Raw genomic sequence first — 16,560 nt, forward strand, 5'->3', positions numbered from 1 at the left:
CATTAAAAGAAAGTTAACACTATGCAAATGTTCATTAATAGTTGTGTTTATTAGATATATACAGTATCGTCAGTGAATTCTCTCAATGGTTAAGAATCACATTAAGAATGAATTGGCAATCATCCCTTTCCAAAACTGGGAATCCAAAGGAACAAAGAGCTCGATGCATAAGTTGTCTTAAAAATTCTTGCGTTGCCAACCTAGCACTTCTTTTTGTACCATCCTTGCGAGCATGCCTTATAAGCTGCTTAGATAATGAGACAATTCCTGCAGAATGACAGAGTCTTATATATATATATATATGTCCTATCACAAGGTGCAGTGTTAATGGCTTTAAGCTCCCTTCAGTAGCTGTGTGAGGAAGATGACTATTTTTTGAATCAAGGACTAATCAAGCTTAAGGTAAAGCAATAACACTTTACCTTTATAAATAACACCTCTGTCCTGCCTCTTCCTTTTGACACCAAATTGTTAAAGAATTTGCAAATATTAATTTATTTTCATTTTTTCTGGACCAGTATATACTTTTTTAAAAAAGAAAATTATGGTCCAAGTAAACCAAAAAATTTACATCAGTAATTGCATTTGAATATATATTAAGTACAGTTCTTAAGGCTATATATTTTCTATTATCTCCATTGCTACTTGTTTACTTGCCTATTATGTTTCTAAGGTATATTTTATTACTCTCTGGGATTACACAGCTCCAAGTACTTGCATTTAGTTCAAAGTAAAATAGTTCACACATAATTGAGAGTCATTTAGTTCCACATGTTTATCTCTAAGTTACAGATGTTTTCTTTGTCCATTTTTCTGCCTTAGATGCATTACATTCTTTTTAACTTTATAAATGGAGTTAAACAAATAAACATTTCTATTGGCGAAACCATATACTCTCACCAGCTGCAAACATCATTACATTGGTAAATTTATGTTTATTCTGTAGTAAAACAATAATGCATGGCCCTGGACTGAATTCACAGCAAGAACTTAATCTGTTTAATTGGGCAAGTTCAGTCTGAGGTCCTTCTGTCCTTCATAAAACTGTACTCTGGCAGTTTACGATACTAACAAACCTCCAAGATGAATTACGGTTTCATGCTCAAACTGGGAATATCCACAGGATTATTCAGAAAGTAATATCCCAACTGGGGGCACTTTATCTTTCTACAATGGGATATTTAATTTTACCATGCCTAGAAATATTTTTCAAAGAGGCAAAAATTACTTTTTCAAAGACCCTTGACTCTTTTCTCTGATTTCCTAAGGTAATTACTATAGTAATGTTTCAGTTCCTTTGACTGGAAAACAAGATGTTTTAGAACTGTCAAATGAGTTTTAAAGAGAAGAGAAGGGTACATAGGTTAATGAATCGTGTCTGAACTCGGGCCTTGGAATTTGTCCCCTCCCTCAGCCGTGTGTCCTCAGACAGACTGAGTGGAGAGCACTCTGCAAACCCACGCGGAGCGTTAGCGCATTGTGCTTCCTCTCTTTTCACTGAACGGAAAGGGAGAGAAACTGGTGTTTACTGAACACCCCTTCTCAGTCAGGCACCATACTCGATGTGTTACATTCACGAACTCACTCAGTACTTTATAGTGTCCCAGTGAATAAAAAAGGAAACTGAAGTTTAAAGACATTAAATAATTTTCCAATGTGGAAATGGAAGTTGAAGCTTGACCTTTCTGATTCCGAAGTCCTCCTGTTTCCAAATTTTAATTTCTTAGTAGTATGAAAATTGATTCTTGTAAAAAAACTAGAATATGGTTCTAGATCCTTCTCTGATCCTGGACTTCTCCCGTCTGCTCAGAGAAATAATTTTATACATATAATGGGTATTTTTTTCATGCCTTTTAAGCCTTTTACTTTCATATATGTACTCATAAAAATGTATGGGATCATTTGGTGTGTTTTTTTCACCTAAGTAATATGCTGTACAAATAATCGTACAAGTTGCTTTTATGACTCAGTACTATGCATTTGAGATGTACTCAGCTGAGACATATATAACTCAATTAATTTTAACTGCACAGTTCACCCATGACTATATCATATTTTATTTTTCTATTCCCTCATATCTAGGAAGTGGTAACTGCAGTTAGAAACAATACTGCAACAGCATTCTTTTACATGTTTCCTTAAACATGTATGTTAGTGTTCCCACAACAATGGAAACCTACAAATACAGTTGCTGGGTCAAAGAGTAACTGTGTATTTAGGTTTAATAAATACTGCTCAATTCCCTCAAAGTGGTTATTTTGGTTTGCTAAAGCTGCTGGAAGGCAATATTTGAGAAATGGGCTGGCTCTTACTTACAACGGGGATTTATTAGTTTACAAGGCCATGAAATGTCCCAATTAAGGTATCCAGAAGAAAGCACCTTCTCTGAGGAAAGGCTGCTGGCCTCGGGGGCTCCTGTGTCACCCAGGAAGGCACGTGGCTGGCATCTGCTGCTCCTCTTCTCCCGGCTTCCATTTCTTTCAGCTTCCGATTCCAGCGCTTTTCTCTCTGAGGTCTGTGGTCTTCTCTGAGCATCTCCGGGCTGTTACTACCTCTCAAGCGCTCTTGGCTTCTCTTCTATCCTCTCATAAAGGACTCCAGGGAAGGATTAAGACCCACCTTGAATAGCGTTGAGTCACACCTCAACAGGACCGACGTAATCTCAGGACGTCTGCACCCACGGGGTGGATTAAAAGAGCGCGGCCTTTTCTGGGTACGTCCATACCACCGCAGCGGCTCTCCCAGCTTATCCTGGTAAAAATAGCATGTGAGAACCCCCATTTCTCCACACCTCACCATCTGGGGGGCTGTGTTCAACTTTAGAGTTGATGAATTTTACCTGATGAGTTTACTGATGTCACCTCACTGTTGATTTATCAATCTTTCCTTAAGTACTTTTCTTTAAGTTAACCATCTTTCAAGTGCATTTGTATTTTTACTTTTATTAATTACCTGCTCATTTTTCTTTTAGGTAGTAGTCTTTGCTGACGTGCTGTCTGTTATACATATCACAAATAATTTTCATTGTCGATAGCTTATTTTTCAACATTGTTATGACTTCTCCACTTGTTGAGAAGTTTAAATTTTGATTTATGCCACCATATCAATTTTTTACTTTAAAAAAATTTGTATCCTTTAAGAAAGGTTTTTCTACTCCAAGATCATGAAGAGATTCTTCTCTATTTTCTCCTAATAATCTTACCGTTTTCATTTTTGTGCATAGTTGACGTAATTATGATGCTGTGAAGTTTGACGGAAACTGTCTCTTGAGGGTAACAAATAACGGAGTTCCTGTTGAGAGCAAAGCTAATAATTTCTCCAAGTTTGAGTTCAAAGGGGGCCTGGTTCCTGGGATAATATTCCTAGGCCGACCCCAGGTTCCATAAGGCTAAGCTGCCCGACGCCTTAGCCAACGAGAGATGAGACAGAGGCTTGGGCAGCGAAGGGACTTGCTCTGCACGCGTAGAGGCCCAGCGTTTGGTTCTCATTCCCGCAGCTTGGGCGTGTGAAATGGACGTGTGGCTACTGAAATGGGAGGGTGCGCATAAGCATTAAGACTAGCGCTAATTTCTTGTATGAAAGTCCCTGAAGATGGGACATCTGCAGTGACGCATCCTTGCTAGTCGCCAAGGCCCAGAGCACAGTGCGCGCGGCTCAAACAGCGTCCGGTGCCAAGGCAGCACCCACGTCCCTGTGTGCCTTCAGGCGCCCCAAAGGACTGCAGTGCTGCCCAGGCCCCCGGCAGGCCAGCGGGATGGCAAAGCGGAGGGCACCCTCACCAGGCAGCGCCACGCTCAGGGTGTTGGGTTTGAGGTCCGCGTGAGCAGTTCGCCCTGTGGGCCCGCGGGGGCTGAGGGGCCCGGCGCCCGGGTCGGGGGCGCTGCTCCTCCCTGGGGGGCGGTGCTAGGGCAGCCGCCCGGTGAAGGCCTCAAGCTGCGACAAGAGAGCCCGTCCGGTGCAGAAGGGGAGGGCGGTGGGATCGCCGCACCTCCCTCTAGGGCCGCGGGCCTGCGCGCAGGGTTGGGGGTGCTGGGCTCTCGCTGCTGGGCGCCCCCCGACCCGCCCACACCTCGTGGTGCAGCGAGCCTTCTGTCCTGGCTTCAGTTTGCTACGTTATCTGCGTGTGTTTAAGATCAGCGGGTATTGACTTTTATTTTAAAACTGAGGGCATCCGTTATGATAACCACATTGGTTTTTTCCTCTATTAATTTGTTAACGCAGGAAACTGATATTCTAACATAGGATTACCCTTGCAGCCTATTTAAAATCTGACGTCACTATGTATTTTTCTTTAATACATCATTGGCTTCCATTTGCTAAATACTATATTAGTAAATAGATACCTTAGTAAATGTGTACCAATAGATATAGAAGACTAATAAATGTATTAGCACATAAGTGTGTCAGTAGCTGATACGGTTAGTAATGTGTGAACGTGTGGACATGGAGCTCAGGCTCCAGGTTACCAGCCAGCTGGGAATGGAGATTTGATGGTCCAAAGGGGTGGAGCTCCTTGGCAGGGGCTGTGGCTGAGCCCCCAGCATCTCCACCCTACTGGCATCACTGAGTTGAATATGGAGAATGTCTAAAATGGGAAATTTCATACTGTATTTTGATGCTGCCATGATAAAATGTATATGTTATTTAGGAACTTTGTGTTTATGTTCAATGATGAAATTGAACTATATTTTCTCTTCATATCATAATGAAATGGTATTCTTCATTTTTAAAATCAGTCTCATGAAATCAGTGCATTAGATGTAGTATTTTTTTTCAATTTCTAGATCTGTTAACTTAAAAGGAGATTATCAGCGTCTGGATTTTGAATCTGTTGAGGCTGGTGTCTTTTCTGGAGGTAGATCATTAACTACCTTTTAAACTTATTTTATTGTTGTTCTATTGCATTTTCTACAACTTCCTGGACTAGTTTTAATCATTTATATTTCTCAGAAGAGTCATCCATTTCCCGTCGGTGAGATGTCCAAACGCAGTGGTATAAGGTGAGTGACAGAATGGATGATGCTCCGTCACTTTATAAAATCCTTTGAGTTCATCATTCCCTGTTTTATGACCCTAATGTGTTAATTGTCTTAGATTTGCCTCTTCCCTTATTTTTTCAACTCTTTCCTTTTATTTAATCAATCTTATTCAATAGTTTATTGCTTTCTATTTAGTACTTTATCCTTTTATCACTATTACATTCTTCCTTCTACTATCTCTGGGTCGATTTTGCTATTTTTTCATTGCTTTCTTGAACGAAACATTGTTCAGTTAATTGCTGGATGTAATTTCGGCCCCGTTCCTCTAGCTCTCTGCCTAGCAACATATTCAAGCTATCCCATTGGACCTTTCTGCTCTCAGCTCACCCAATCCCTCGCTGCCACCCCTTAGCCTCCTCACCAATCACGCAGCGCGCCTCCCCTGGCCCCTCCCTATTTCCGCCTGGCCACTATATAAAGCTCTGTACTTCCTCTAATAAACGTTCTGGTGCCCACGCCTTGCCAGCTCCTCCGGGGTTCCCGGGAGTCGTTCTTCGTGTGCCCTCCAGACCTTCAACCCCTGGGACCCGTCGGCTACCCAGTTCCCCCGTTTCGCTGCGAGGAAGACCCCAGGCGGGAGCTAGGGAAAGCTCCTGCAGTTAATGTCTTATTTCATCTTTCTTCTTTTAAATAAGCAAGGCTATATACATTTCCAATGAAATACGTTGACTATACCCTACAGGTTTTGTATGTAGTGATTATCTCAAAAAGCTTGATTATCATTGATTTTTCATTTTATTGGCCTGTGGTTAGTATTTTCAATCTGTGTGATGTAATTTCAGCTTTTATTTTACTGAATTAATACATATTATAGTTAGTATAGCTTTTAGGCCCAGGCAAGCATGATATTTTTGGGACCTGAGCTTCAAAGGGACATGCTTTCGCCTATATATATTTGGCCTTTATATTTTAAACTCAATTAGTGAGTCAGTCTTTTATAGATTATTTTAAAACCATTCATAACAATCAGAATTATTTCTGCATTTTTTGCTTGTATGTTTTATTTTATTTATTTATTTTTTTAATTCACCTTACCCCTTCTACCCTGACTTTCTCGTTCTGTGATCTTTTGAAAAATTTTAAAACATACCCCTAAACTTTTTTCTAACATCTAGAGCAAATCAATCAAAATAAGCCCCCAGATCTTAAATATGTTTTTGCTCACTTCCACTTCCCTCTCTACACACATAAATGCCTCCATTTGCCATGTCAATAATATCTACAACTGTGGGTACAGATTGATACTAAAAAATATTTTTGAAATTTTATAGTCTGTATTTATGTTAATTTACTAAGGGATTTATTCATCATTGTTCATGGTATCATTGTTTCAACATAGTTTCGTTTTTCCTCCTGCTCAATTCCACTTCTGGGACTCTTTCAGAGGGGAAATTTGGGCAATGAATGTTGTGAATCAACGTATATTTGAAAATGTTACTATTTTGCTCTTGGATTTGCATGACGGTTTGTTGAATATAGAATCTTTTCTTTTCCTTTACCAGTTTTAAGACTTTGCTCCACTCCCTTACCGCATCCAGCATTGCTAAACAAAAGAACTCTAATTCTCCTTCCTTTTTAGGTTTTGTTTCTGTTCCTCAGGTAGCTTTCATCATCAATTATTTATTTTTTACCTTCTGATTTTAATTATGATGAGTGCAAGTACTCAGCTGACCCTTTCGGTTTGAGTTTTCATAGAATTCACCGAGTCATCCTGCTAGCTAGGAACAACATCTCCTGATTCTCATGCCAATACCCTTTATAGTAGATAGAAATGCGAAAGCAAAGTGAGACTGCAAACTATTAAGAAATTTTTATTACAAAGTTTTAGAACAATGATGCCAGGAAGGTGAAAAACATGCAAATATTAAATTTATGCTACAAGCTGAGCTGCCCTTCGTAGTCAGGCACATTGTCTGCTGCAGAGTTCCAGAGCAGGCCCACGGACCACCGGGACTGCAGCCCCTTAGAGAGTGCAGCCCAGTACCTGCCTGACTCTACACGTGGCACCGTCTTCAGAGTGCAACGCTGGACAAACGAGGGCACAAAACTCGATACATACACATAACAGTATAATATACACTGTTATATACACAATGTAAGATAGCAATTAGGTACGGAATGAATGAACGGACAACAAAAACTATGGATATATAAAGGCAGGAGAGAACATTTCTAATCGTCATGATCAGAGATGGCTCCATGGGAGAGATAAAGCACAGCTTGGACTGTGAACTGCAGTAAGAGTTAAATAAGAAGGTGAGGGTGGAGATGGCGTTTTAGGTAATGGAGAACATTTCAGCAGAACAGGGACCCAGGTGCAGTCAAGTCTGAGGTTAGGGAGCACAGCAGAGTTTGAATGGGGGATTCTAAAAGAACAGCTGGAGTTTCTGTTGGAAAGGCAGAATGGAACCAGACTGTGGGTAGCCCTTTGCTCTAGGATAAGGATTTGGAAATATCCAGTAGTTGGTATGTGGTCTTAGGTTATGGCAGAAAGGGAGCATCAAACGATATTTTCAGAATATTAAGCTGGCAGTGACACCTCCAACACGCTCAAGCCAAGAGAGGCTGAGCTGGGCTAGCGAGCAGCGAGTGGCTGAATAAAACAGCAGGCGTGTACCTGCCAGGGCCCAGCTCAGGGGCAGCCAGGGGTGGAGCAGGACGAGAACAAAAAGGGTCTAAATCAGAGAAATCTGAGGAACGGGCAGTTACAATTTTAAGCACAGATACTGCAGAACTGTTTCCAGCATGGGGAAAACAAAATAATTAAACATGCTAAGGTTGTATTACTAAAAATATGAAACATCTTGGATTCATTAATTCAATGAAAAAATAATAAAAAACCTTATTTTAGTTATCCTATTATTTATCTCTGGCAAGCTATTTATTTTAAGAACCAGTGTTAGAATTTTATGCTTGCAACTATATGTATACATGGATCAAAATGATTCTTTCTTACTATTTAGGTAATACTTGGAGCTTTTCCAGATTTTACTTGAAAATCGTTAAATGGAAAATTACTCGGCTGGGAAAGCTTTATCCTTTGAAGAAAGTGATGTAGGTATGAATAAATATTTTTGAGTCAATGAATAAAACATACCTTATTTAATGTGGTATCTAAAATAAGTTCATACTCCTTCAAAACTAGTTAAATTAAGAACTTCTTCTTAATTGAATCTTGCTACATTATGGATTTTGTAATGTCTTCCTTCTGAAAGTTCCCCAGCTAGCGTATAATCATAAGCATAGGAAATATTTTCCTTACCTACAATCATTTCAAATTTCACGGGCCAAATTCCCCTCAGATATGCTTTCTATAACTCTCACTGAAGTGAGTGGAAGTTCAGATAGACTATCTGAGGGCAAAATTTGGAATCACATTTGCAAAGATATTGACTTTTCCTGATTCATGCTTTATTGAGAAATTGGACATTTAAATTGGCTGGGGCTATCTGTAATAAAGTATTTGAACTTGATGCCACTTAGACATATTGGGAGAAGAAGAAAAATAATGTCTTACTGCAAGTTGCTACTTTTCAGATTCTGACTTTCATTTCCCATGAAAAAATATAAAACTGGAGAATTAAACACCTCCACACTTTCCCTGCTGAGCTTGAAAGTTAAAAGCATTGCAATTGCATGAGTAAAATATTTTTTATAGCATATAATAACATTGGAGACTCCAGGAGACTGGCGGGAAGGGAGAAAAGAAGCAGAGGGTTGGAAGAGAGGAACGTGAATGAAATATTCGACCCGGGAATCCAAAATAAATGAACCAAATAGTTATAAGATTAACTTACATGATTTCATCTCTACATTTTCATCGTGTGAAAATTACTATAATATTTTTTTATTATTATATACTATATATAAAATGGAATATTTTGAAATATTCCCATTTGGGGGGTGTTGGCTTTGATGATCTTTTCTAAGCACTGGAGAAACGCAGTCCACCCAGACGGAACCCTGCGAGGCGTGCTGCTTGTTGTGCAGTGCCCACGCTGAGGACCAGGGTTTCGATGACGAAACGTACGCAATCCTGTTGTTTGCCTTTGAATTAGTTTTGGAGGAAGTTATTTTTAGCGCCTAATTAAAGGGTATGTGTAAGATGACAGTGCCCTTCTGTTGGAGAGTTGTTTTTGTGCTTGTTTTTGGGGTGTATGGTCCAGGAATCGGACCCGGGTCTCTGCTTGGAAGGCACGTTCTGCTGGAGATTGAATCGTGTTCTCCACAAGAGACATTTTCAGTCTCGTCTGTGTTCCTGCGGGTGCAGACTGCCTGTAAACAGCACCTTCGAAGATGCTGTGATGGGTTAAGGGTGGGCTCCTTTGTGAATAGGTCCTTTGACTGTCCTGCTGGGATGAGAGCAGATCGAACCAGGGTGCGCCTTAGGCCATGTGGCTGGCGTCCTTATAAGGCAGAGGAAATTCGGCCGCAGTCAGCGAGAAGAAGCCAGAAATCAGAAGTCAGAAGGAGGTGCAGGAAGAGCCAAGGAGAGAGACGGCCAGGCGATGGAGGGAGAGATCGAAACCTTGGAACCCCAAGGACTGGGCTGACACAGCGTCCGAATGCCTCACCCTGAGAGAAGGCACCGCCTGCCCCAGCCTCCGCAACCACAAGCAACAAATCCCTGTGTGATGCCAACCAGCGTGTGGCGTTTGCTACAACAACCCTGGGCAAGGATGCACCAGCGAGAACAGTCCGTGGTTTATTGCTCAGACTGGTTTACAAGTGGCTATGTGCACACTTGGCTGTAAGTACTATATACGTGGAGCTCTAATGCTCGTCTCACATCTCCCTTTCCTGACCGTGAATATAAAGAACTAATTCTGGCCTCTCGGAATCCTCCTCTCTGTCTGTGACGTTTAATACACTCCTCGCAATGGCTCTTTCAGGTGAAGATGTCATGTCAATTTATGGCTACAGGAACCTTGAACCCAAGTCTCAGCCTTGCGTTTTCATTTGCTCGAAGCATCCTCCCCGAGTGCTGAGTCATTGCCAACCAAGGTTGCAGGAAGGCTTTGCTTCCTTCATGCCACCCCTGCAAGATGTTTGCTGATGTGCCGGGCTACAACACTCTCCCATCCGACTGCCTATCTGTGGTCCCTTTCCATTAGGAAAATAAGCATTATCGTGACAGAAATGTCCCTTCGTTAGGAAGATTTTTTAGTGCAAAATTCACTTTTTTGCCAATTGAGCAAAAACATGGATTGAATGAGACTTCTTTGTAACATATTAAACATGCTCCCTTTCCCTTTTTTCTCCCCCCAAAGTACTGTCAGCTATAGTCATATTTTCATATAGTTTTGGATCTTCAAAATCCAACAACTTGTACTTCTTTCTTTGTTCTTAGCGCATAATTAGGGGCTTGATAAATACTTGTTGCAGGAATATATGATGATGGTAAAGGTTTCTTTTAAAATTAGATACAACATAATTTTAATTAAAAATTGAGAACAGTTTTAAGTAGATTGGCAGTACATTCAAGGATTGAACAAAATATGTTTAATACAATTTAACTACTGGTAGACTTATTTTCTCCCTTTTTGGGAAACAGTGATCTATAAGCCCAGAGAAGAAAACCGGTTTCTGACAAGGCCCCAATGGAAGCTTCTGGATACCTGTGCCCTCTGCGGGGTCATCTCTGTCTTAGGTGGGGCATTGTGTGGACATGAGAACACTCTCTTTGCTTTGGAAGGACAATCGAGAGCTGCGATGTGCTCACAGGGCAAGGCGGCAGGCTCACTTCTGGAGCTAAGCCACAGCTAAGCTCAGGTGGCGACGGAAGAACGGAAGTGCAGCTGGGAAACCTGGTCTTCTCCACGGGCATGAGAACAGCCACTCTCCCTGGTTTCCAGTCTGTTTCGTTGCAGGCCCTCTGCAAGGCAGGCATGTCACCCTCTCTGCACAGATGAGGAAGAGAGCCTTGTTACTGACTCTTTATATGCTCTCACAGTTCATGCATCTCAGCTCTGTGATTCAAACTTCATACTCCGATTCCAAAATCCTGCTATTTTCATGGCTCCAAACCACTCCAGCTAAGGCCATTAGAAGGGATCTTTTTGTTTCCTTCTGGTCTCAGGTTCCTTCTGGCAAAATTTTGCAGGAAAGTTAGAACTGGTGATTTGAGGAATCAGCACGATGCCTGTGTTTTCTGCAGAGCTGCATAATTGCCTTCAATAGAAACCTGGGATAACTGAGTCAGTTATCACCCATGTAGGAAACAAATGACCCAATGACATACAGAATCTCTTATTTCTGCCATTTTTGACTCTTCAATTTTTTTTTAATCTTTTCTCCAGGGAATACACCCAGTTATACATAGCCATGGGTCTTTCAATTTGGTTTTCCATTTGGTGACAAGTTTCTCACAACAAAGGATTTGTTTCCTTAAGGGCAAGCATTATTAGTAATTTTCAGAATAATATATTGCTTCTTATTTTGGACACACACATTATTTAAATATTTTACTTCACAAGTTAGGTTTGGATATAAAAACTTAAAAATCTACAGACCTATTTCAGCAATAGAAAATTCTTTTCCTGTTTTTGAAATATGTTGACATGAATACACTGTTGCTTAATTAGAAAAACATTTTAAAACACAAGAAACCAATGTTAATAAACATTATTATCTGAATTCACTTCAGAGGCCAAATTTAAAAAAGAAAATTCTTCATTCGTATTTTAATATGTGTTAAGTGTTTGGTTACAATTGGAAACAATAGAAAGGAAATTCTAAAACAAATGATCTTCCCTGTTGATTTCCGGTGCTTGCACACAGTGTAATGTGGTGGGAGCTCGAGGCTTACCTTTCTGTGATGGAATGTGAGACTTTAAGCTGTCAAATGTAAGAAGGAAAGAAGTGGTTGGCTAAGAGGAGGTTTTAGGCAGAAACTAATTCGGTGAAGAATTGCATCACAGGTGCTTCTTTTTGTTGAGAAGTCAGCAGGACACCTGACCTCAACTGCAGTGTTCATTTCAAACAAGATTTTCTAGGAAAAAGTTGGCTCTTGCCTCTGTACTAAACAATAAGACTTTTTTTCTTTACTTGATCTACATAGTTTCTGAAAGTTTATAGAGAACGGCCCCTTAAAAAGTCATGCTTACTAATTCCAATGGTCTGTTAAGTAGGTGCCCTTTGTTTTTATAATAGTTCAGCTATGAAGTCATTATATTGTTTTAATAAGGGAAAAGGAATCCAGTAAAACTCAAACTGAAAGGTTCTGACAAATACAGGGGTACTGATATTGCTTATGTATATTTTTTTGCATGGGCAGGCATCAGGCAAGGAATCCGGGTCTGTGGCATGGCTGGCGGGAGCCACCGCAGCCCAGTCTATGGCTGCTTTTCAGTGTTTTCACTTCTATAGACTGAGCACACGGGGATGAATTAGGCTGAGGCTGTGAATAGCTGAAGTCTCAAGGTACGTGCCAGGCTGGGAGAAAGTCTCAGGAAGGCAAGGCCTTCCCAGGCCGCAGCTCCAGGCTGAGGCAAAACCTTCCAGGCTCATCGACACGCCTCTTCCTGGACAAGGTTGATTGGACCTGAGCTCAGCATGGCCCAGAGGAAACACTGTTCTGTTCATTATTTTTCCTCCCCAAACAACGAGCCTGACCAGTCAAGTTTTCTACCACATTCTGGAGGAAGGTGAGGAGGTAGAATTGGAAAGCGGGAGCGAGAGAGAAGGAGAGATGGAGAGCTGGACCCAAGCTGCGTCATGGCGGAGCCTGGTGGGAGCCGTAACTGGGCAGTGCCCAGGGCTCGGGAGTGAGCATCAAGGGGCCTGGGCGCAGATACTGCCGGGTCAGGTCGGCTCCATCTCTTCGGGGTGCGTGAGGCTGACGAAGGTGAGCGACCTGTCTGCGGTCCCGGCTCCTCCCGTGTGTAACGTGTAACAGGATTGGTCAAGTGGAGGCTGCGGGGCTCCCGTGAGAGTGTGCGGTGGTGTGGTGAAGCCCCTAGCCCGGTTTCCCACACGGAGGCTCGTGATCCATGGAAACGGTTGTCCTCCCCTCCTCCTCCGGCTCCCTATTACCCTGCAGACTCTGCTCCATGAACAGCACTAGCTTTTGGGGTGAAAAGAGCACCAATTTACCCTTTGGCTTTACCTTTAAAAATGTGCTCACTTTACTCCTGAGAACCTGTAGACTCCTTCTAATTAAAGGGCTTATAATTCTTCTCTGGGACCCCCCCAAGCCTTTGGTGACGTCACTGAAAACTAAGAGATTAAAGGGAATTTGCGGTTCAGAACTTTTCAGATTCAAGGTCAACTTCCACAGCGGCATTGACATGGGGGCATCACTGCTGTGGAGAAATGGTTTCAGAGCAAGATGCTCACACAACCTCATTCTGGATTTTATTTTAAGGAAAAAATATCGCATCATACCAAATAAACCTCTATTCTTTTCTGCTCAGGAAACTTGGTTTTATATTTATTCAATACAAATTCCCTCCGACTTTCAGAGAATTAAAGACAAACCTCAGTGTCTTTTTTTCTATCAGTGTTTTATTCCACATTGGCAGTGGGAAACAGTCATTAATAACTGAGACACAACCAAAGGAATTCAGCAAAATGTGTGGTAAAATAATTAATTAATATAGAAGTATAATTCAAGCCTTCTCTGAAATGAAAACACAAGGCCCATATAAACACACATATTTTTACTCAATAACTAGAACTTGCCTCAGGCATTTTAATGAAAAAAAAAAAAGATCCCTCAGAAGGCAACTTTGAAAGTAAGAAGAAATGTATTTGGGACCATTCCCCTTGGGTCAAATAGTGCCACATTTTCTAGAATAAGTAAATCAGATGCATGATAGTACTTTAATGTTGATTTAAAAAAATTTTTTTTAACACTGGATTTAAACTCTTGATATAAAGCAGACTTTTAATTTCCCATTTTTCAAAGATAATATTGAAAGGTCACTTTCAAATTTTTAAAGTTTTAAGGAATGACTCATTGTATCACTACTGTTTCAGAGACTTCAAAATCAAATTTCCGGTCAGTATTGTACATTTTGACTTGGCAAATATGGATCCTTTTTTTTTTTTTATGTGTTGTAATGGAGCCTATTATTAAGAACTTTTTTAATTGGTCGTTCCCATGTTTTAGTTTGTAGATCTTCAGAACCCAATTAAAATAGATAAAAAGAACATTGTATGCTTTAACAAAATATACTATTTGCGTCAATTGTAACAAAATCTCTGACCCAGTTTCATAAAAGATTTGGAAAGCTTCTCATCTGATTAATTTCAGATTTATTTTTCATAACTAATTTAACTGTTTTCTAATTTGTAAAGATGGCTATGTGCAGAAAGGGTCCCCAGAAGCAAAGTAGGTGACCAAAGGGAGATGGGCCAAAGCCCAAGAGTCACCAGTGAAGGAGAAAAGTGTCCACACAAAACCAAAACATTTTTTTTCTAGTGATCAAAAGGCATAGAAACTTGTGCATCCAATGAGACATGGCAGAGCCTTGGACTGAACCCAGTGCAGTCAAAGGCCAGAGGTAAAAAGACTGTGCTGGACAAAGCACTGGGGGCCCTGGGGAAAGGCCATCCCGCCTGGGCTGTGTCCTCCCTCCAGCCCAGCACAGGGGTCTGGTCTGGTCTGGTTTCAGAGGGGCTCAAAGGACCACTGGAAACAAAGAGTCAAGTGAGTGCCAGGCTCCCTATAAACTAATTTGCAAATCTTGAAGTAGCCTCAGAGATGACTTTTAGTCAAGAAATATTTACTGAACAGCTACAATGTATTTCAAGGCTATCTAACTACGAATTTAGGAAAACAATCTTGGTGTGCCTTGTTTCCTCATTTCTGGCCCTCGTCTCTGGTAGGGGCCAAATGGACCCGAACTGGGAAGGACAATTAAGGCTTGTTTCACCCTCCAAAGACGCTCTTACACTTTTCAGAAAGAGAATCATTTATTCCATTCTTTAACATCTCAAGTTATTGATACCGCATGCTATTTTTTTCATAAAGCATTTCGTTGTTTTTGCTTTAACCTCCTTTTGAACTCACACTAGTTTGGCTTAGGAGCGGTTTTAGTGTACCGAGGTTTTCCCAAGTCCTCCAGGAACACAGGAGTGGGTTCACGTGGCCGCGTGGGGCCGGGTAAGTTGGGGGAAGGCCCTTTAGTTTGTCAAACTTATGTTTGTTTTTACACATAGTCTAGAGGGAACGTTTGGGGAATGTCAACGGTCTCCGAGAAGAGACCCGGGAGAGAAAATCGCCCATTTGTCCCCAGGAACCTACGGTAGGTTCCGCACAGCTGCAAGAGGAGTCAGGGTTTTAAGGCTGCTCCCAGCACCCGGCAGCCCTGCGCTCCTCGGATCAAAGCACTGGCCCCTGACCGCTCCACCGCTGGGCGTCCCCTCTGTCCCCTCCACCCTCACTAGGTTTGAAAATCCATAAAATGTATTATGATTTTCACCCAAAAGGAGGGTTCAGGAATCTTGGGACGCCTAAAACTCTCACAGGAGTTGCAGCGCCGGCCGGACCCGGTTTCTCTGGACGAACGTGGGTGGAGTTTGTGGCGGTTCAGCCGCGGGAGGGACGGGGGACGTGGGGACCCAGCCGTGCGGCTGCGGGGGCCGCGCGGGCTCGGGCCACAGACCCGCTTCCAGAGCCCGCACTGGGCCGGCTTGGGGCGGCCGCCCGGCGGCGTCGGGGCGGCGCCTCTGTGCCTGAAGTGGATAGAGTCCAACTCTCGATTCGGGGTCACAGTTCAGAGCCGCTAAGTCTGAAAACCCCGGGCAGGACCAACGTGGGGGGTCCCTGGCCGACAGTGGGTGTGCACGCGGGGTGCGCGCGGGGATGTGCGCACGGGGATATGCGCGCGGGGATGTGCGCACGGGGATGTGCGCGCGGTGTGCACGGGGATGTGCGAGGGGGTGTGCGCGGCTAGCGAACCTCGGGCTCCAGGCCCTGGGCTCAGCCGGGCTCCAGCAGCCAGCTTGGGGTCAAACAGCGCGCGGCGCCCCCGCCCCGGCCCCGCACCCCCGCGCGCCCCCAGGCCCGGGTCACCCCCGCCCCCGCGGCAGCAGTGGCGGCCGAGCCGGCCCCCCACGAGGAGGGGCTGAGCCCGGGGCATCCCGGAGTCGGCGCGGAGGTGGGGATTCGGGGATTCTGGGAGGGAAAGTCCATTTCCTCTTCCCGCCGCCCCGGCCCCCCGATCTCGGGCTCGCGTGCGGCGGCGGCGGGGAAATGCTGGGCTTGTACGTGCCGGAGCGTTTCGCCCTGAGGTCGTCCCGGGTGCAGGACGGGCTGGGCCTCTACGCGGCGCGCGCAGTGCGGAAGGTGGGTGACCCGCGCGGCCTGCGCACCCGGAGCCGCCTCGGGGCCGCCCCTCGCCGTGGCCAGGCCGGGCTCGCGGGAAGGCCCGGGGCTGGGGCGCGGGGGGCGCGGGGCTGGGGGCGCCATTTAGGTATCCGCGGGGCTCCCGGCCGTGCCCCCCTGCGCGGGCAGCAGTCGGCGGCGCCTCCCTCCTCGCCGGGACCCGTGGGACGTGCGCCTTGGCGTGGACGG

General features: G+C 43.6%; 1 protein-coding gene across 5 annotated transcripts in view; it reads left to right on the forward strand.

The window, feature by feature from the left end:
* Positions 1-16,167: 16,167 nt before the first annotated feature.
* The window catches only part of PRDM5 (PR/SET domain 5), a 274,545-nt gene continuing 274,152 nt past the window's right edge, over positions 16,168-16,560 (forward strand). For all 5 annotated transcript variants that reach the window (XM_077140176.1, XM_077140171.1, XM_077140174.1 and 2 more), the window contains exon 1: positions 16,168-16,332. In XM_077140176.1, coding sequence (XP_076996291.1) covers positions 16,240-16,332 — 93 coding nt within the window. In that variant the 5' untranslated portion in view covers positions 16,168-16,239. The remainder of the gene's footprint in view (positions 16,333-16,560) is intronic.

The sequence above is a fragment of the Tamandua tetradactyla genome, chromosome 22, assembly GCF_023851605.1.
Source record: "Tamandua tetradactyla isolate mTamTet1 chromosome 22, mTamTet1.pri, whole genome shotgun sequence".
Taxonomy (NCBI): domain Eukaryota; kingdom Metazoa; phylum Chordata; class Mammalia; order Pilosa; family Myrmecophagidae; genus Tamandua; species Tamandua tetradactyla.